Source organism: Manacus vitellinus, unplaced genomic scaffold (assembly GCF_001715985.3).
Source record: "Manacus vitellinus isolate BGI_N305 unplaced genomic scaffold, ASM171598v3 scaffold_76_pilon, whole genome shotgun sequence".
Lineage (NCBI taxonomy): Eukaryota > Metazoa > Chordata > Aves > Passeriformes > Pipridae > Manacus > Manacus vitellinus.
In genome coordinates, this window is record NW_021940796.1 from 416,233 (window position 1) to 438,355 (window position 22,123).

At 54.8% G+C, this 22,123-nt stretch overlaps 1 protein-coding gene across 5 annotated transcripts in view; it reads right to left on the minus strand.

The window, feature by feature from the left end:
- The window catches only part of RAP1GAP2 (RAP1 GTPase activating protein 2), a 54,964-nt gene that overhangs the window by 24,437 nt on the left and 8,404 nt on the right, over window positions 1-22,123 (minus strand). For 3 of the 5 annotated variants that reach the window (XM_018084787.2, XM_018084786.2, XM_018084788.2), the window contains exon 2: window positions 18,428-18,463. In XM_018084787.2, coding sequence (XP_017940276.2) covers window positions 18,428-18,450 — 23 coding nt within the window. In that variant the 5' untranslated portion in view covers window positions 18,451-18,463. Of the gene's footprint in view, window positions 1-18,427; window positions 18,474-22,123 lie in introns of those variants that run through there. The other 2 variants (XM_029964628.1, XM_029964629.1) reach the window with 2 other exon arrangements.

A 22,123-nucleotide genomic window follows, 5' to 3' on the forward strand; every position in this document is an offset into this window, starting at 1 on the left:
AGGCAAATTAAGAGAGAAGGAAAAGAAAGAATTAGAATCCTGCATACTTAGTAAATCTAATTAAGGAAATACCTTAATGCAGTTATGCGGGGCTGACTGCAGGGTTTCCTAACGGAGACTGAGATCAGCTCTGCCATCCTGGCATGGTCCCATCCAGGACCCAGCTGTTGCCAGCTCCCAGGGAGGCAGAGCCCACCAGGCCAGGGCTGCTCCCCTGGCTCCTCCCAAAGTGGGAGTAAATGGGGATTTTTCACCCCATTTCGAATGCATAGGCATTGGCAAGCTCCTAGCAGAGTGAGGGTAGGTGAGGTCTTTCTCTTTAGAGTGTCCCTGATCACATCCCAAAAGTACCTTTAAATTCATATCCTAAATTGGGTAAACCTCACTGACATACTGAAATTCTGATTAAAAAGTTCTGTTGAGCACAGAGCCGGGGCTGCCTGAACCCCCAAAGTGTTCCCAGCCAGATCCTGACTCCAAGTGTACACTTCCCTCCCCCTCTCTCAGCCCAAATCCTAATGAAAAACTCCTAATGCATCCCACCTTCTCATTTTGTCCATCTGATTTCCCAGATGGGCTCTAAACTGACCCAGTACATTCATATAAATCACACACGGGAAGGGGAGATGTCAATGTATTACCTGACACGGCGAAGTGCTCCACAGCAAACAGTTGGCTCTACCTCTGTCACACTGTGTAAATGAGGCAGGAGCAGCCCAGGTTACCCTTATGCCTATGCTTAATTCCACACATCAAACCTGGCCTAAGGAAGTGCCAAACTCCTGCAGCAACAAGTTCTGCCTGTCAGATGTTGCATCCTTGAGAAGGTCAGCAATGACTGTCCTGTAAATTAACAGCCTCTATTTCTGCACTCATCATTTTTTATCCTTGATGGGCATTACCTTGCCAGCTGCTTCCTTTTTAGTTTATTTAATATTCCATTCCCAGTCTCTTAAGTTTTCAGAGGGGACCATGCTTCCATATTGTTTTCCATCCTCCCCCTACCTGAGCTCAGCCCTGCCCACAGCAGGCAGTGGGAGTGGGGAGCAGGCTGCTCACCCTCCCTCTGTGAGGGCTCCTCTCCATCCCCCACACGGCTGGGACTGACCCCAGGACACAAGCACCTGCCAATACCCCAGGCAGAGCAGCAGTGGCCAGGAACCCTCAGCATCTGCTCACAAATTGCAAAAAACACATCCAACCAAAACCGTGGATTTTTTGCAACACAGACAAGGGCACCTTGATGAGGGTTTACACCTGGAAATCTGCAGCGAGTGCCTGAACAAAGCACCTTGCCCTGACTTTGAGCAGCTCTCCACCCAATCCCGGGATGCCAAGCAAGCAAGATCTCGCTGCATCATCACTCATCCCAGGGAGGACGTCAGCAGAGGACACGCACTGCTGCAGGCTTCCACCAAAGTCAGACAGCCCCAAGGCTCCAGAACCCCCCCAGACCCCAGCTCCAGAGCCCCCCAACAGCTGGGCTCCTGCCCGAGCAGCCAGTGCTGAGGAGCTCCCAGAGCACTGGGCAGAGCCCCTGCCATGGAGCATTTTCCCTAAAAACTGATTTACCTTGTTGTGTCCTGGCTCAGGATGGCCCTGCAGCGTTACCTTCTCATACAGAAGCCTCAGAGTCAGCAAAAAAAAAAAAAAAAAAGTGCGGCATTTTCTGGTCCACATTTCTTGCAATGAACTACATATTTGCAAACTGTCAGCCTGCACCTGCACACACACAGCATCCCCAGTGCACCATCCCCGAGCGGGACCACAGCCAGCTCAGAGCAAGGGGATATTTAACTGCCAATGGGGTTGGCTTTAATTACCCCTGAACAGAGGACAAACATTGTGGAACAGTTCTGAGCATCCTGCCCTTGTGCAGGCAGTGGATCCTTGTGGCCTGCACTGCCCATGGGAGTCCCAGCTGCCTCTGCTGGCCATGAGGGTCCCCTGCCCACACTGGCTGTGGGGTCCCAGCTGCCTCTGCTGGCCGTGGGGGTCCCTGCTGCACCATGTGTTGCCCATCCTGCTTGGGGGGATGGTGAGAAGCTGACTCCTGCTTTGTCTGCACCTCTACAGCCACTGGAATCTTTCCAACTGGCCAAGGACTTCTCACTGGGCCAAGCCAGGACAGTAAGGTTTGATATGCAAGTAATGGTAGGAACAAGTTTTTATCTTTTACAAAATGTGCTGCCTGCTTTCCCTTGCAGAAGCAGAGAAAGTGGAGATTTCCTGCAGATCTGAGTAAATCAGCCAAGGCACATGCAGACGTTTTCAGACCAGAAGGCTCGTCTGATCCTATTCCTGCCAAACCCGAGCCAGGAGCCTCGGGCAGCCGTTTCCGAGCTGATTCAATAATTTGCAAATTGCAGAGAACAGCTCCCAGAAACCTGCATCCCTGAGCACCATGGGACTGATGCCAATGGGCAAGGGGAGACTGTGGATGGAGGGGTGCCCCACACCGAGGCACCCACCCACCAGCTTTACTCCACGAGAGGACAGCCACCATTGCATCACCTCACTTGCACGTAGGACGTTCAGGAAAATTCTTTTAGATACAAATACAGTCCAAATTCCAGATTTCCAGAGCAGAACAGGAGCCAGGAGGAGCCCACAGCAGCAGCCACCCCCCAGGGCTCCCTGCTGCTCCCCTCCCCTCAGCAGGGGAGCCATAGGTGGCAGATTGCAGGTGAAGGGGCAGGTAAGCACCACCCAGCTCTGTGAGGGGAGCCTGGCAAAGGTGGTGTGTTGAGCTGCACTTTGCTGGGTTGCTAACAAGAAAGGGACATGGGCCACCAGGGACTCTGCAGCTGCCACTGATCCTGCCAGGCTTGCATATGGCTCACGGAAAGCAAAATTCAATTGCAAATGCAGAACAAAGACCAAATGTAGGAGGAAAAAAAAGCAAATAGGAGCAGGTGGAGGAACTGAGTCCCTTTTGACGATGCCGCTAGCAGTCCTTCCCTTTTCCTGCAGATTATGTCACTTTGATGGCCCTGGCAGCTTGCATAAGATGAAGCAATCACCGTAAAGCACTGCTTGAATTCTTGCAATCACTCCCATGGAGGTCCCTCAGTCCACAGCAGACAGGAAAAAACCTCCTCAGGGTCTTGTTCTCCCCTTGAGATGTCTGTGTGATTCTTGCTGTACTCAGTAAACCCCGCAGCAAGAACGGCACTGAGACAGTTTGTGCACAACATGATGCTGGGAAAAAAATAAAAATAAAAACCAGACTTGCACATCATGAGGCAGATTCCTGTGCAAGTTCAGAGCGAGGTTTTTTCTCAGCCCTCCAGTGTCATGCTCAGCTCATTCATAGAAACCTGGTACCTGGGGGAAAGACAACTCTGGGAAAGTCTTTCTTGATGTGACTGGTAAAGCAGTCACTGGCCTCAAGGCAAACGCAGGATGGCCAACAGGTTTCAGTGGGGACAACATCCAGAGGAGCATTTGGACCCTTCTGGCAGCACGCACCTCCCCGGCACTCTGACAATCCAAACACACAGCACATGAAAGTGGGAGAAAAGACTGCAGGCTGCCCCCCAAAACCAGCCAGCCCCTCTGTCCAAAACTTGCTGGTCCATAGCCAGAGTCCATGGTCCACGGACAGAACTATGGCAGGGGTGGGCCTGGGCTAAGCAAGACAAAACCCAAAGGGGCAACAGCAAGGACAGGAATGGTCAAGCCCACCAGTGAGCCCCAGTGCAGTCCCCACACCCCACGTCCCAGCCTGTGAGGGCATGAGGTACAGGGATCCCAGCCATGGCTCAGCTTAGGTGATAATCCATCAATGCTGCTCACTCAGGGCAGTCAGGACCTGCAGGTGTTTTTTTCCATCTGGTCAGCTTTGATGATCTACCTAAAACCCCAGCAAGGGAGAGAAAAATATCCCAAAACAACAACAGTGACACGTGAACTCCCTGGGAAAGCCACTGTTCAGTCATTAAGGCATCACTGAAACTCTGCTCTCAAGGGCACCAGCTGTCCAAGGCAAAGTCCCTACGGCAGAAGCACCGAAAAATGGGGTACGGACCTGCAACCCACAACTGGGAATGGACAAAAAGCTTCCTTCCCCATTGCCTTACTCTCATTTTTCATGTTCATAGATTAGGGAGTGGGAGGATACTTTACAATAAAGATTCTAAATAATCGATTCTTCATTCATATGGGTTTGGTATAACCTCACAAATTGAACCAAGAAAAAAGAAACAAACAAAAAACCCCTCAGTCTGCAGGAGTATCCACATCGCTTTCACCCCAAACAAGAGGTACACACGCTGTGGAGTTTGGGTATATATTTCTGGCTATGTTTAACACCGAAGTTGCCAGAGCAGCAGAGTCCTGGAGAACTCCCTGCCCGGGGCAGCCCGCACAGATCAGCGCGGGGTCAATCTCTGATGCCAGCAGCAACTCCCGTGCAAAGCGGGGGGAGAGGAGCCCGCGGAGCAGATGCCAGCTCGCACAGTACTGCAAACAGGCCATTTCCTACGGCACAAAGTTGAACACGAAGTACAGCCCGTGGCTTCGGCAATGAAAGATGAAACCATTTGTCAGCTGTTCTCGGAACAGACAAAGCTGCGGAGCCGAGTTACAACAGTTCTGCCCGCACGGGAGCCCTGCGGACCGCGCTGGTCCTGCCGGGTCTGCAGCAGCAGCAGCAGCAGCAGCGGGTGTCGGGGCTAACCCGGCTCGAGGAGGCTGGAACGCAGCGTCCCGAGCGGGTCACGGTTATCCCGGTGTCCGGCTCCCGGTACCGCCGCCGGCTCACAGCGCACACCGTGAGCGGGTCACTGCCCTCCCGGTTCCCGTTGCCCGGTTCCCGGTACCGCCGCCGGCTCACAGCGCACACCGTGTGCGGGTCACGGTTATCCCGGTGCCTGTTTTCCAGCTCCCGCTACCGCCGCCGGCCCACACCGCCCAGAAGCTCCATCCCCCGCCCGCCCGCCGGCCCGAGCCCCGCGCAGCCCCCGGTAACCGAGCGCTTCCCGGTTCCCCGCGGTGTCCCTTCTCTCGCTGCTCTGCGGGAGCGGTGCAGGAGCCCGATCAGCACCACGGCCGCCCGCCACCCCCGCGCGCGGGACCGCGTCTGGTCTCCGCCCGGGACATCGCCGCTGCCGCCGCCGACCGAGCCCGAGGCACCGGCGGGGGGCGGCGGCGGAGGCGTCCATCGGCCGCGACCGCCCCGCTCCCCCGCACCGCCCCGCGCGCGCCGCGCGCTCCCACGCCTGCCGGCTACAGTTGGATAGAGCGCGGAGGCGGTAACGGGGCCGGTAGGGGCCGGTTAACGGGGGCCCGCCGCGGGGAGCGGTGCGGAAATGGAGGCAGCTCGGCACCCCTGTTCCCCCCGGGCCGTGCGGGTGTGTCCCCGCGGACCCCCGATCCGGTCTGCGGGGCGACGGGGGCTCCGAGCACGTCAAGGGACCGGGGACCCGGCTGTCCGCGGCGGAGCCCCGGGGACGCCCCCGCTGACGAGGCCCCCACTGCCGGGGCTCCTTAAGGGATGAAGTGCCAGCACCGCCCCTTCAACCTGCACATCAGGAGGACTTTCTCCTGCCCCCAGATGTGTCCCTTACTGCAGCAAACCCCCGCGGGACCCCCCACGCTGGTCCCAGCCTGACCCTAACCCTAATCCCAGCCTGACCCTGCAGGGCCAAGCATCTCTCCCCACTGAGCCCAGGCCACAGCAGCGGGACAGCACAGGCCCTCCAGCCTGTCCCTTACACCAGGAGCTGGCACACAGCTCCCTCCAGGAAATGAGAGTTATTTCTTTTATTAAGTAAACTGTAAATGATCTACTTCTCACCTCAGAACCTTTCCCTGGAAGCCTGTGTTGCTGTGGTGATAAAACACTCGGGTCCCTCTGCCCCCCTTGTCTCACTTTCCTCCTCTGCCAGTTTAATTTTCACAGAAATTAGGCACAGGACAAACTACAGCACTTTGAGCAAGCTCCTTGTCTGAGGGATGAAAGCACCATCCATGCTGCCAGCATGTGGGAACATACATGAGAACATCCCACCCAGCCCAGGACAGGACACTGGTCCCTGCCCAAAGCCCACTGGTGCTCCACATCCCTGCAGCCACCCAGAATAGTCGAAACAATCCTCCTGCATTTGGTCAAGCCCATGGAAGCATTCCCCTGGGTGGGTTTAACCAGCCTGGCCTTAGAGCAGGGAGGGCAGAATCCTGCTGGCAGCAGGGCACCGGGCCCCTGAGGCGGCTGCTCCACAAAGTGTCACAGCTGGCATGCCAGGGCTTTGGGGGTGCCCTGCCACAAACACGAGTCTGGTGGGGGCCACGCACAGGCTGCAGATGACCACAGCCACCATCCACTCAGGTGGGACCTGCAGCAGCTCTTAGGCAAAGATGGGGAGAACGGCCCCCTGCTCCCCACCCACAGAGCAACAGCCCGGCATGAAGCAGGAGCTGCCTGGAAACCCCCAGCTGGAGCAGTCAATCATTAACAGCACATGGGGCTCCCCTGGCAAAGCCTGTAATTAATGTGTTTGCTCAGGAGAAACAGCTCACAAGAGGCCACAGACCACATCTGGCATGGAGCAGCCGCTCCTGCTGCCTTCTCCTGCCTGTCACCCTCCTGCCTATCACTCCCCTCCCCTGCCTGCCATCCTTAAGGAGACCAACATAACCTCAGTTCTGACCATCTCTATCTAAATATTTCGGCACAATCTCTAATCAGATGGATTCTTTCAATTCAACCACAACCCCCATCATGACCGTAATCTCTTTCAGCATCCTACTGTAAGTCAGCTAAAAACGGACGTGATGTTATTTTTGTCAACACACCACATGAATTCACCCCAGATGAACCAGACAGTGGTTCAGTGTCACCACAGCACCCATCCCAACCTACACTGTGCATGTAGAGCTCTCCAGAGAGTCAAGATCCAAACATAAACCCAAGATCAGTATTTTTGTGTTTCACCAGATCTCGAGATCCCTGGGGAGGCTGAGGCAGCAGCACTTCCAGCAGACAATTGTCGAGGTTCCCACTTCCCCACAGGGAAAAACCCAGCCCATTCTCCAAACACCCCAAAATGCATTTCTGCCTCCTCAGAACAACATTCAATGATGCCAAACTGTGAGTGGTGGTGAGAGAATGCGAGTGGGTAAGAGGATTAAACCTGGGTGCTGCCTGCACCCCACAGCAGGGAAGAGCCCTTCACTCCCCTGCCAAGTGTCTCAATAAAGTTTTTGGTGGATCGACAGATCTCTTCCTGCAGAAAATATCTGGCTGCTTCCTTTCAAGCAGAAACCATCAGTCTGTCAATTCTCTCAGGCACAAAAAAAAGAGAAAGAAAAAGAAATTAGGTCCCATTTCCCTGCCAAATTACACCAATTCTCCAGCACCTCATTAGCTTCCACTTAATGGAGGGGGAGGGGGTTAATTTTAAACCTTTTACCTCTCACATTAAACAGGCAGATTCGAATTTCATTGAGTTTCTCTCTCTGGAGACATTTTCCACATCTCTCCTCCCCTTTTCCAGGCAAGTTAAGTATTAATGTCCTCTTGTTTTATGCTGAAGTGGCTTTGTATTGATTTTTAAAGATGTTCAATTCTCTCCTATTTGGAAATAGAGAACCACTTTGAGCAGACACTCAGCCAGGTTCCCTCTCCACCCCAATGCTGCCCAGCCCACACTGGAAGCAGTTGGTTCTGGACTCATTGCAGCTGATCTGTAATTTATAGGCTGAGGGCAAGATAATAAACGGTGAGGGGCTGGAGGAGGGCTGGGGGGCCATGGGTTCTCCTAGGAGGGCTGGATGCTCATTCACTGGGCACACAGGTGAAAGGAAAGGGAACCTCCTGCTCCCAAGGACATCCCCTCCAGCTGTGACGAGCCCTGCAGAAGCTGCCTTGTATTTCTCAGGTTCTGCTATCTGGTGGCTGCTCTGGGATGGAGCAGGGCAGGATGACAGTGATGCCTGGGGAGGCAGACAAGGTGTCAGGGCTGGCACATCTGAAAGCCCCCACCTCTGCCCTGTTAGCACCAGCACTCCTGAAGGCCCTCCAGACATGCCAAAGGACATCTCAGACAGAACGTTGTAGCTCAAGAGGCTCCAAGTCTTCATCCTTCCTTTAAAAAATTCAGTATCACCCCTTCAGTGACTAAATGATCTCCAGGGTAAGCAGCTCTCCATTTTATGAAGAAATAAATATGTCTCTAAAAATGCCCTGACATTTTTTCTTCATAGAAACAGTTTGGCAGCAAACTAGGAAGCCTGAGGGGCTGGAGGGAGCGCAGGGCAGGTCAGGACAACGCCGTGCATTGATTGATACCTCATCTATGGCCATGAGTGATACATCACCTGGTGGCCAGCTCGGCTGTGCAGAGCTCGACAGCTTCTTCTGAACACTCTGCTAAGAAAGAATGATCTGAAAACACCAGACTGGGACAAGATTGAGCCTTCATGTCTGAGAGTACTGAATCTGCCATGAACAAATGACACTATTAATACTATTATGAAGCCACACGTTTATGTAATACCTTTGGCTTTTGTTTTGATGCTACAGTGAGATGAAACTCCCCATAGGTGAGTAGCTCACCGACCTTCCTCAGTCACCAACAGGGCATTTCCACCCGTGAAGGACCCAGCCCCATCGTTCACATCTGAGCTGCAGGCACAGCTGACCCCAGCTCTGGTGACTCAGGAGTCCTTCAGCCAGAGCCACAGCACTGCCTCATTAGATGGCGCAGGATCCGTCCCTGTCACCCTCTGTGCCTCCCTGTGCAGGAGATATTTCTGGTTCCCTCACTCACGAGGGACAGCACCAGAAATACATGAGCTATGCCAGGCATTTGCCACAGCCGGGCTGGAGGCAGGCCAGCCCACCCCTGCAGGGGCTCACGGGAGCCCAGAGATCTGGCTGGGACCCTTCCCCACTGCCCCAGGCACTCACCCAGAGTCCCCCAGGTGCTAACCACTACCTGAGCGTGGACATCTGCACTGCCCAGGTGGGAGAGCTGGGATGGGGCAGCTGCACCACCACCGGGAGCTGGGAGCCAGCGAGAAACAAAAGGAGCCGATGCAACATGGACCAAAACCCAAAAATAGTAACCATTTCTCTGCAAAGGAGCAGCCACATCCCGATTTCCCTGGCATAGCAGAAATGGATTTGGGAGCTTGCAAACGAGGGAGAAAGCGATTATAGCATTTCAATCAGAACTGCAGGAAGAGGATAAGAGAGCATCCAGTTTTAGGGAAGTATCACAAGAAATAGAGCTTTAGATTATGTTACATTCAGTCCCAAGTAATCTGATTAGAAATTTATTTTATGCCTTCAGTAGGAAAGACATGGAGGAAATCCCAGGCAAACACAGAGCCGGCTCCTCCATGCAGGCAATGAGAGACAGAACACAAGTTTATCTCCCCAGAAATAGAGTGAGACAGGTGTGACACAGCAGCAGCCACCCCAGCACGGTGACAATTCCCAGCGATCAGACTGATGTGTGCAGCCCCAGGTTCCCAGCCCCACCCCACACAGTTGGCAAGGCTCCCCCACACCACAGTGCCCCCGTGCTGGCAGCTCCCTGTGCCCCAGCCCTGTGGCTCCCACATGGAAGGACAGCTTGAAGTGCAAGGACACATTTACCTGTTGAGCTCAAGCAGGAGCCCAGGCCACAGGCTCACCCCTGTCCAGAGCCCATCCCTCTCACAAGCACAGACAAGCATCAACCTTCTGCCTGACTTGGGGCTGAGCAGAGCCCACAATGGCCCATCTCCCCAGCTCAATTTCCAGCCCTCACAGGCAATAAGCAGAGGGAGCAGTCAAAGCCACAATGGAAGAATAAAAATGAAAGAACTCTCGCTGCAGGAGGGAGCCGAGGTCAGCCGGGTCCTGTCACCCTTCCTGCTGGAAGCAGCACCTCCCTGCACACCCCACACTGTCCCTGTTCAAGGCCACACAGACTTTGGAGCATCCCAATGAAATGGCTGATGGCTGCAGAGTGTGCAGGCGATGCCAAGCACCGCATGTGATGGACACACTCAACCAGACCAACAACACTTTGGTACCAGCTCCAAAGGGGGTAAGGCCTGAGCCGTAGCCAGGCCAAGAACTTCTCCAGGAAAGCCACCGAGGTGCAGTGACCCAGGAGCATCAGAGACAGGAGCCTGGAACACTGACCATGCGATCAACACATGAATAGCGGGTGGTTTTCCAAGACTCATTTATCAAGGAACAAAACAAGCTGTGGGTACAAGGAGTCTCCTACACACCTCTCCCATCTACCATGTGCCATTTGGCTACAAGCCAAACACTATCCCATAATTCCAACAGCCTGAGTAAGACAGCTTTGGGCTCTCCCTGCCCAGCAGTGTAGCTGCATGACTGCAACGGGGCAGCATCAGCAGCTCCCTGGGGTAACTGTATAATTTCCGATGGTATAACAAGAACAAGGTAATCACGGCTATGACAGCAGCACGATTACATGGAAATTGTATTCCTGATAATTCGGGGTATTTCTCCCTGTGAACTCAGGCTTCCCGAAGAGATGAGCTCCAAGATTTCAGCATCCAATTAAATTAGATCAAATCAGAAGAGGAAATTAGTCTCTACAGCATGAGCAGATCCTCTGAATTTTACTAGTAAATCAGTGAACTAAATGTCACCCTTCATCATTAAAATTACTAATAAAGCCAGATTTGGGATGCACAGCCACTAACATGCCCAACGCTTCCAGCACCACCAGCACCCTGTTCAGCCCCTGGTCCTTCCTCCGCTCCCCATGCAGAGCAAAGGTCATCCCTGAAACCATTATTCCAATCAATCACCACTGGAATCCTGCCAGGAAGCTCAGGATTAGGCACAAACTTTGACCTCAGCCAAGCAATGCCCTTCCCAAGGATGCTGTGAGGGATGTGGGAGGAGGGGGGTGACCCCAGGTAGAGGCAGGGAAGAACGGAGTGGGCTTGGGCAGGAGGCTCAGGCTTCCAGGCACTGCTCACTGAGACCAGCATTCCAGGGAGAGCTGCCCTCTGCCCTGCACGGGCTCTTATGAGCCACGAGCAGGGCACACAGGGAAAGGTGTGGGGTGGCAGCTACAGGCGATGCTGACCCGTGTCTCCAAATCCTGCTGTTGAAGAAAGCCCTCAGCCCCAGCCCTGCGAGAGCCTTGGAATAAACATCCCAAAGCACTCAGAGACAGCATGGGATGCAGCACCGTGGCACCAGTCCCACCCTGCACAGCTGAAACCCAGGCTGGGGTTTTGCTAACCTGGCCCCAGGAGCCCTGGCTCTGCTGGGAACGACGGTGCTGCACAGGGGTGGCAGCACAGATGGGCTGCAGGAGTCCTCGTGTGAGCAGAGCAAGCAGGAGAGCTGGTGGCTGCAAAGGCAGGTCCTGGTGGCAATGCTGGACACACAGTCTGGAGGGCTGCTCCTGCTCTGGAGAAGCACTAATCCCATCCCACGAAGAGGAGCCCAGCTGAGCAGAGCAGGAGCCTCGGACTCTCCAATCCCCCTCCCCAGTGGCTCCACCGTCGCTCCCTCTCCTGAGCCTCCACTGCCACAGTGGCACCCCTTGGCCCACCGTGGATGGATGCTGTGTAGGGAAAAACACCTTCTCCCTCCAGTCACCCCGAGGGGGGAGGAGCAGTGGTGGGAGCAGCAGGGGGGTCATCAGCGTGGGCAGGAACACGCCCTGGTGCCAAAGGGGTGGCAGCTGGAGCAGCAGCGCTGGGGCCCCAGCAACTCCCTCAGGAGATGACACTGTCTCGATTATCTGCCTCCCTCAGACACCTTGTTTGATGTGAGAGCATTAAAAGACATATAATTTGTGGAGCTAAAACACGGGTATTATCTCTGACACATCCATACTACAGGGAACGTGCTGAAGTCAATCACATCCAGAAAGGGGTTTCTGTTGCTCTACATCTTTTTTCTTGTCTCTTACTCCAGATCAAAAAAAGATGGAAAATGAAGACATTTTTAACTGCAAACCCACCATCTTCCTCATCAAATCACCTCATGCCGTGCAACCTCATCAATGATCAGGAACAAGAGACCCAGATCAGCATGTCAGGATTTTGGGAAGTGCATTCCAGACTGGAGAGGATTAACACCATACTGCTTGTAGGAAGAAGGAGCTGTTGTGGTCTCTGGTGTGACATCAGTAATATTTGAGAGGAATGAGACAGGACAGTGCCTGAAAGGATTGACCTTTTAGACTCCACAGAGACTCAAAATGTAGCTCTGACCTATTCAAGTACCTGTCAAACCTCTACGTCTCTCCTGGGTGGGAGCCTGAGACGAGCCATGTTTTTGCAACAGGCTTTGGAAGATGTGAGTCCCTTGGATATTGTATAGGTCCAATGCCAGTGCTTGCTCACCAAATGCAAAACTAGCGTCACAAGCCCCACCAGAAATAAAAGAGCAGAGATGGAGAGGGGCATTTCTAGCCCAGGGCCACAGGCCCTGCTAGCACCAAACCTTCCCATGGCATAGGAATGCTGCTGGGTGCCAGTGGCTGCCCATCTCTGCCAGACCACGGCCTCACCGGCACCAGAGGCAGCAGGAGGCCAGGTCACAGGAGAAGTGACAGCCGGCAGCAGCAGTACAGCAATTAACAAAATTATCATCAGGAACAAACCACGGGCTTTGGCAGAGCGCCTGCATGGCCACTGCCTGCCCTGCTCCAGGCTGCTCACACTGCCCAAATCGCTCCCCAGGAGCAGGCACATGGCCATGGCTGGGGGCAGCCAGTGGGCACGCTGAGTAGGGCAAGAGCTTCTCCAAACCCTGCCTGGGTGAGGCTTGTGACTCCTGCAGACAGGCCCATCCTCCTGCACCCGGACACAGGGGAGTGAACCTGCAGGCAGGTGGGACCTCAATCACCACAGCTATCACGGCTCCCTCCACCCATCATAACCATATTTACCTTCAGAAGGTGGTTGTTCTCCGAAGCAGCCACCCTCCAACTGTCTGCAAACAGCTCCCAGCCTGACAGGCTGTAAATACGGCAGGAGGGAAGATGTATAAACCATCACATTTTATTAGTTCTGAGACAGAGCTAAAAATAGACCCACGTGGGGCTGCTCAATCTTCCGGGCAGATGTAATTGTGGATAATCTAGCTTTAAATATGGGAAGGCTGTCTAACAGCAACAACAACATTTTAACATATGGCCGGGGCAGCGCACACAGAACGTGCTGCTGCGCCACCTCCAACCTCACCGGGGAGCTGCACTTGCACTGCCACATCCCAGCCCACCCCTTCCACTCCATAACTGGGCTTTCTGCAGGAATAAGCCCTCCCATAAAACCAAATATATACAGTGAGACACTAATAGGAAAGCACGGAGTCAAATACCAAGGGGGAGCATCAGTGGAGCTGTGCCAGCACCCATTTCCCCACCCTGAAATTTTATATAGCTAAGGCTTACCAGATTAAATGGCTGAAGCACTCCAAATCCTCAGAGCTGACAGCACCTTCCTCCTCCTGGGAAAGTTTCCTCTGTCCCAAGCAGACTGTGAGATGTGCTGGGAGGATGCTGCATGGGCACAGGGCTGGGTGTCTGCAGGCAGCCAGGACGATAACCGCCCTTCCACGAAAGAGGGAAGTGCTCCTGCCTGCTCACCAGAGATAGCAAGGAGACGTTGGGACTCGCTGGATTTTATAAATCCCCCACCAGTCCTGGGGCTGCCCTGGGTAGGATGGACTGTGCCCCTGCCACCGTCCCAACAGGCAGCTCAGGCAGCAGTGGGGACGGTGGCAGACAGCGCCTGCAGCAGCAGCAGGAATGTGTCACACTTGGCCACGTGCCTGCAGTTCCTTGGCACTGTGAGGGGTTTCATCCTAGCAGGGACCCAGCACAAGACCCACTCCAACACAAGGACTCATTTTGCCTGGGATGCCATGCCTGGCCATGAACCTCCAAGCTGCCACAGCCCTGCACTCCTCTGGGTGCCCAACTAACACCCACCCAGCACAGACCCATTGAGAGACACAGCCTGACTTCATTCTGTCCCTCCAGCCCAGCACTGGTTTAACAGGGTTTAAAGTTTGCTCCAAGTCCCTGGGCACCCCTCACACCCCAGCCCCACACGCTCAGTCCTTCCCTGGCATTTCTGTGCCAGAGCTGGGATAACCCTCCCCAGGCACACTGGGGGGAGGGAGTCACTGCCCAGGGTCCCACCAGGCTCCAGAGCTGGGATAACCATCCCTGGGCATGTTGGCAGGTGGGGGTCACTGCTGGGGTTTCCACTGGGCTGGCTCCAGGCTCAGCAGCCCCGGAGAGAAGCAGTTCCAAAGCAAAGGAGATGGGAAGCCCACCTGCCTCCCTGTGTCCTGCAGTAGTTTTAACAGTGTTTCCTTTGCATGTGCTACTCCAGCTAAGTATAATTGCAAAACATATGTTTGCATGCAATTATCCATTTATAAAGTGCTAATAAGTCAAAGGAATTTACTTAGATGCAAATCTGCTCGCCAGACCTTGTCCTCACAGGACTCAAGTGCAAACCTCCAAGATTAGTGCAATACTCAGAGCAGCCATCGCCAAGAAGCTAAATCATTCCCACATCTTCCCATTAACTCAGCTCCAGCCCATCAAATATTAAAGAGCCCCAAGCCTGGACACAGCTCATTTTACGAAGGTCAAGTAAATCTTTCATCTCTTCCCACCTTCATCCTCTTGATCCCACCAACAGAGGAGCATCACATGCTCTTTCATGTGAGTTCTGACTGCACACACACTGACTCCCAGTAATTGCTGTACAGGGCTCCTTCATTCCACGGAGACATGATTATTTCGGTGCTATTTTTTGCTTTATAAGGCTGAAGGAAGAGGTGACTCTTTGCCTGAAGGAGGGAATTTTTTTACTGATTTTTTTTTTTTTGTTAAATACTCCATGGTTTCTCAGTACATCCCACCAACACCAACGAGCAAACAACCAGAGTGCAGAGGCTGAAGAGCTCTTGGCAGGCAGAGGGCTGGTGAACCCCCTGCAGGACACCACTCTACCAGCTTGTTCCAGAGATGAGGAGGAAGGTCCCCACACATTCATCCTCATCAGAGGAAGATCCCCAGGGGTTTGTCCCCATTGAACCTTCCCACCTCCAGCATCCCCAACACAAGGATTTCCCAAGGCCAGGGGTGCCCAGGGGTCCCTGACTGCTTCCTTGGGAACCCCTGCACGTGCTGGGCTGCCTGAGGTTAGCACGGGGCAGCTGTGAGAGGCAAACAAACCCACCTGGCTGGCTCACCTGGCCAGGACTGGTATTTGACGTGCGAAGATCTTTGCAGGGCTGATGTTTCCCTCCAGGGTGACCCTCCTGCTCAGGAAGTGGCTGAGCTGCCATCTGGCCCAGCTCTGGTTCAGGCAGCACAAGCTGACCTGAACCCCCCATGTTTGACAAGGTCTGCAATGGAGCCGTTCCCCAAGGAGCACCCTGAGAACCCAGAGATGCTGCCAGCTCTCTGCAGAGATTTCATGTGGCACAAGAAAACACCATCACCGATCCAAGGCTGGGGGGTTGCTTCTGGATGTGATGCCCCTTTTGTCAGCCCAGGGGGTTCAGGTGCCCCCAGTGCTTTCACAAAGTGTGTAAGGAATAAACAAACGTAACAGCAAAATGACAATGGAATTAGTCTAAACCAAAATCCAAAGTCTGCACGTGCCAAATCCCATTTACTGCCCAAGTGCCTCAGTCTCCATCCCACAGCTCCCTGGGGCTGGCCCCGGTCCCAGTGGCTCTCAACAGCCCCAGCACCTGAGCACAGCAGCACCAGTGTCTGCTGACATGTACCCCCAAAACCAGCAAGCAGGGTATCCCTAAGCCCTTTCCCTGACTCTCCATCCCCCATAGGCTGTCTTTGGGCTTTGTGAGGCTCCCCCAGAGGGAGCCCCCATCCATGGGAGGGGGAAGCATGTCCCAGCTCCCCAGAGCAGCCCATGGCTCCCCACAGCAGCCAGAGGCTCAGCTCCCTCTGCCCCAGGACACTGGATTCCAGAGCCAGGGTTGGCCCATGGCCAGGGCATGTTCAAACCCAAGTGGTGGGACAGGATATGCCAGCTCTTGGCTTGGTGCCCATGGTCTCAGGTTCCTCTGCCCATCAGGCATGGGCATGGCACAGCTCCTGGGGGGAGAACTAGACCCAAACCCACCAGAGCTTCCTGGGCACTTCAGACACCCAGGGCTGCTTGAGTTTTCGGCAGCACCTTCCCTGCCCAAGTGCAGCACTGGCACCTCTTCAGCACCTGTGACCAGAGGGGTCAGCCAAGCCCCTGCCCATGATGCCAGGGCTCCCCACCTATCATGTCCCCCAACACTCCCACTCTGCAGTGTCTACTCACGCTCTCCAGTCCCTCAGACATATTCATGGTTACCATAGGAACTAATGAAACCCAAACTGAAGAAGAAAAAGGAGAGACAGTCAGAGGGAAAACTGCTTTGATGCTCCAGTGTCACCTGCGTGGATGAGTTTATCCTGAGAGAGGACAGGCAGGGACTGCCCTGCATCCCAGAGCTTCACTCAGCCCTCCTGCTGCCCTGCTCCATCCCCCCAGACACCAGATCTGAGGAGCCACATCCACCACTGCACGCCGGTGCCCCCCGCCACGTGTCTGTGAGTCAGTGTTGATATTTGCAGCAGCATGAGGCTCCCTGAGGTGCTTGGATTTTTGCTAATGACTTATACAGGGAAAGAAAACTGCCCATGCTTGGTGCCTCTGTGCCGTGGGTTAAGCCAGGACACTCAGCCAGAGGCTGCAGCAATAACAAGAAGGTGCTAGAAAATCAAAACTTTGGGTTTATTATATTTTTATAATTTTAAAAAGCTTTTACAAGCGTGGCTGGGCCACAATTACAGAACCACTTAAAGAAGCAATCTGCCCACAGATCAGAAGCATTACAGGGCTGTGAGAAGCATTAGCTGCAAAGAGCAGTGGATGTTCATCAGAAGATCCAAGGAAACTGTCTCCACTGGCCAGGGCAGGAGGGGGCAGAGGGAGAGAGAAATGTGGAGCCAGACCCTCACCCTGCCCTGCGTGGCAGCATGCCCACAGCACTTCCACAGCATTCCAAGTGCAGCACTAGTTGCCTGGCACAGTGGGGAGAGGAGGGTACACGGGATTTCTGCAGCAGAACTGCTGCACCAGCCCTGGAAAAAAATCAGGGCACAGTGTGCGGCAGAGTACAAGAAGCAGTTCAGTCCTTCTCGGCTTCACAGGAAAAGGAAAGTCGGCAGAGAATTCCCTCCACTCCCCAAAGTGGTAAATGTTGATTTAAACTTGTCATTAGTTCAGCACAACCCGAGCAGTGAGCAGAGCACCAACCATTCTGCTGTGCCATTTACAACGGGCATTTGCCAGCTCGTTCAGGCAGCTCCCCCAGGCTTCCCAGATACTTTTCCATTAATGAATAATTTGCACAAGTAATGATAATAAAGGAAAACCACATGAGCTGTCACCCTACAAATTGCCCGGAGCCCAGGGGATACTTGGGCAGAATATTTCTGTATCAACTCAGGGTGAAGCTGACAGTGCTGGAGTCTTGTGTGCTCACAATGGGGAACCCCCAACCCAGGGAGCTTATCCAGAATCCAGGAGAGGGAAGGATGCCCTACAGTGGGAGGGAAGGGATTGGTGCCCCCAGACTTGCAGCTGGGAGGACAGAGCTGGTGGGAACAGGAAGCAGGTTCCAGCCAGCCACAAGTGCTGGGGGAGCAGAGAGCACCAGTGCCACCATTCCCAGACCTTCCTCACCTACTTTTCCCCATCAGCTGATGACATTTCCCAGCAGGGGCAGTGACTCCACATGCCTTGCTCCATCACAGCACAGGACCTGGCCCAGCAACCGCCTTGCCAGAGCACCACAGTCCACACCACCAGTGCCCAGCAAGTCTGTGGCAAATCCGAGATGGACCCACCAAGCAACACTGCCAGCCCAGAGACTCTCCTGGGCCCAAGCAGCACCTCCACCCCCTCCAGAGTAGTGCCCAGAGCCCCCCAGCAGCACGGGAGAGGAGCTGGGTCACAGGCACTCACTCTCCCACTGACACCCAGCCCCTCTCCAGACTGCGAGATTGAAAAATGAAATATGAAACTTCCAGATTTCACTGGATTTACACCCAGAAGCTCAGTGCCAGCCTGTCCTGCTGATTCCCACCCCCAGTACCCCCAAGGCAGAGTTGGTGCCCTGTGAGTTGGCCAGTGCACGTCTCAGCCCACTGATCTTACAGTGATCATGTCACTGTATTTGTTATAATCTCCCAGTGCCTGATTCACCTTAGACTTTCAGAACAGGCTATGGGATGTGTACAAACACATGCCCTGGAAGGGGTGGACATGGCTGGACTCCACGGAACCGGCTGGAACCCAGCTCCCAGGAAAGCATCCTCCACACACAGAGCCAGCTCCCAGCACTGGGCATCACACAGGAAATCACCACGTGAGAGAAGAGTCAGGTACTCACTTGATCTTCAGGCTGGCCAGCATTGTCTTGTCGATCCTGGGGAGAGAGCAGAGCAGGGCATTAGTGCGGGCACAGGGGCTGCGGGTGTAGCGGGGGGGGGCAGGTACTGGGGTCTCCTGCCAAACACAACCTCAGCATCTAATTCAGAGGTGCCAGTGCTCTGGCTGACATGACAATCACCACAGAAGGACTTCATCAGAAAACAAATTCAGCCAAAATTTAACCCAAAGTGAAGCCTGGCAGCAAGCAAGACAAAATCCCCCCAGTTCTTTCCTGTTGGTGACCAGTGCAGAACTGCTGCCTCCCCACCTGGAACGGCAGAGGTGGGTGAGCTGGGCAGCAAAGGAGGACATCACCCATGTCCTGACTATCTCCAAAGCACAGCTCCCATAAAACATGTATTTACACATGATAGACCTGTGAGAGCCCTGACGTGCTGGGAAGATCCCACCAAACCCCACAAACGTCACCCTCCCTGGGCAGACAGAATACAGAGTAGCCACATTGGTCCCAGCCCCAGATGGCTCACATGGAATCAGGAGCCCCAGTTCATTCACTCATTTCCTTGGCACCATTAATGAGTGCCCATCTCCACAGAATCATTATAGTTAGAGTCATATTAATATTAATTAATGCAAATCATAGTAATGTCTCAAAATGCAAAACAATGTCTTTTGGCAGTCATTGCAAATGCTGTTATCTGCCACATGGAATCAGTTCCACATCTCAAAAAAGATCAAACAGCAAAAAGAGCACCCCCAACCCCCTCTTGTTTCGTGCTGTGATCACAGAGGACACAGCACAGCCACAGCAATACAACTTCCCCTCCGCTCACAGCTTTACCTTCACCACCCCCAGCTGGGCTCTGCTGTCACGAGGTGGCTGCACCCACGGGTGACACGGCAGGGCCAGGTCCCAGGTCCCCAGCACGCCGTGCCACAGGCTGAGCCTGGCAGGGACCAGGGCACAGGCACCATCACCCCTCCCAGGGTCCCTCTCTTGCACCATCATTGCACTCACAAAACCCCACGGCCACAGAAACTCCATTCTAGGCACTTCCCCAAACATGCTCTGCCCTGAAGAGCCAGCGCACTGCTGCTCCTAAAAATAGACCCAGGGCACCTGCTATTGTCACTTAATACCTAACAAGCCTGCCCAGATCTTGTTGATCATTAAATCAGGTTGAACATCAGAGAATGCTGGGTGGCAGAGCTGTTCCCAGACTTGGTGGTAGGTGCAAAGGAGCCCAGGGGGAGTGGGTGGCTGGGGCAGCGCCTGTGGGACCTGTGCCCGAGTGGAGGCTGCACGAGTAGCCCCATCCGGAGCCACGGGAAGAAAAACCAGTCGTTATTTGGCCTCAAAGAGACAAGAAAGAAAAAAAAGTCAAAACAACAAAAAAAAGAAACACACAGGAAAGAAACTCCTCTGCTTGGGAAACCGCAGTGGCACTATGACTGTGAGAGCAGTTTGTCTGCCCTGCCCTGCTGCCAAGGAGGCAAAGTGAAGCACCCCATGCCCGTGCTCTGGTACAGCCCTGGGGCTCCACGGCCCTGGGCAGCACCAGTCCCGGGGCAGCACCAGTCCCGGGGCAGCACCAGTCCCGGGGCAGCACTCACAGTGGCTTTGCTCGCCATGTGCATCCCTACAGTCAATGTGGGGGCACCACGTCTGCCCCCCAAGACAAGCACGCTGCTCCAGGACCTTGCCAGCAGCAGATGCAGCCGGTAGAGAGAAAAACCCCAAAATTTCCAGCCCAGCAGAGGTTGGAAATAGCAAGTGCAGCCACAGCGAGCCGCGGCTGGGTGTGCCCGGACACCTCACACGCGGCCCCACAGGAAGGGTGGGTCGGCCGGGACCGTGAGAAGATGCAGGTGCAGGGACAGGGCTGTAGCAGGTCCCTTCTTTTCCCGTAAACGCCCAAGGAAAGGTTTTCCCGGCCGCGCACGGGAGCGTCTTCCCCAGGGAGCCAGGAAGATGCGCACCGACCCCTCGGGAGCTCCCCCCGCAGCACACGGAGGATGGGGCTCCTCCCCCGCGCTCCCCGCCTGTATCTCTCACCACGCAGACACCGACACTGGTGTCTGAAGGAAAGCCCATGTCCTGTTCCCCCAGCCCTGACTGTGGTGGTGGCACAGCCCAGCCAGCACAGCAACCAACAGCCAGTGCAGCCCCTCCGCAGCCCACACGGCCCCCCTCCCACCAGCCGGCAGACCACATTTTCCTGAGTGGTTCTCCAGCTTGCAGTTGTCTTTTTCCTGCAACTGCCAAAGCACAGCAGAAAAACAACAGAGCAAAGCCCAGTTGGCCCCTGAACACCTCTGCCAAGGGGGGCTCACGGCTCAGCTCCACCGCAGTGGAAGCTCCCAGGATGCCCCCAGGATGCCCCCAGTGCACTCAGAGCCCCAGAGCCACTACCCCCACAGAGACTGTGGGGCAGAGCTGTCCAAGAGCTGCAACTTGTCCACCACAAAATGAGCCCACATTTCACAAAACTTATTTGTACAGAAGTTTATCCAAGTGCTCCCTTCCCCTCTGTATGTAAAAAACCCACAATCCAGCCAAGGCAGCTCACTTGGTTTCAGCAAGGCGTGTGCTCCATCCCAGGGGACTCTGCCCAAAGCCTCGGTGTGCTGGCTGCCCCCCACAGCCCTCACAGTTACTCAGCATTTCCCCCAGCTGGTCTCAAGCAGCTCCAAGCCCACAGCACCACATTTTCCCTCAAAGCCTTGGAGCTGCCATTTCCCAGTCCTGGTCCCTACAGCTGTTGCAGAACAGAGAGGGGGCAGAGCAACCTTCTGCCCCAAACACCAACACCATTACAGTGTCACCGACTGGGCCTGATCACAGTCACACAGCACAGACCTGGAATGGGCATAAAACACCTCGGAGAGGGGACTTGGAGAGAGGGCAGAGGGAGAACACTGCATTTTCTTAACTATTTCCCTACAGATCAACACGTCTTGGAGGGAAGGGACAGGAGCAAACAGGCCCACTGAACTCAGGGTGCAGGTGAGAGCCGTGGTGCTCTGCTGAGGACAGACAGAGCAGCAAGAGAAAGGTGCAGGGGCATAGAAGCTCTTGCAGGTGACGTGCCCACAGGAGCCCCATGAGGTCCCAGGGAGGTCTCCTCCCTGTCTGGCGCTCCCGAGGCTTTGCTGGGTTGAAGCTGTGCTGGGCTTCCCGCGGGCACAGAGGGAAGAAGGTCCTTCCCAACACCCACACTCCTGTTGGCACTGGGTTGTGGGAAAGGCTCTGCTATGAGGGCAGACCCACCACGTACTGCAGCGCGTGGTGCTTCCTCCTTCGAAGCCTCAGAGGGAAGAAAAGCTCCTCACAGGGCTCCCAGAAGTGAGGCGGGGAGGGAGAGGGAAGGCACTCACCAGCCGTAGCCGCCGAAGGAGACGCTGCGCTTCCTCTGGAACATGGTGGTGGCTCCGTGCTGCGGCCACGGGGCAGTGGTTATGGGGCAGTGGCACTCGTGTGCCAGCCCTGCAGGGCACAGCCACAGCGGCACTTCTGCTGTGCGGGAGCTGTGCTGGGGCGGGGGGACCCCGGCACCTCCTGGCCAGCCGCCCCCAGCACAGCAGCGCATGCACACATGCACACACCAACACCACAAAAAAGTCATTTCCTCTCCTTTCCGTGGCCACAGGCTTTTCGCAACCTCACTGCAAATATCGTATTTCTCCTAATGGC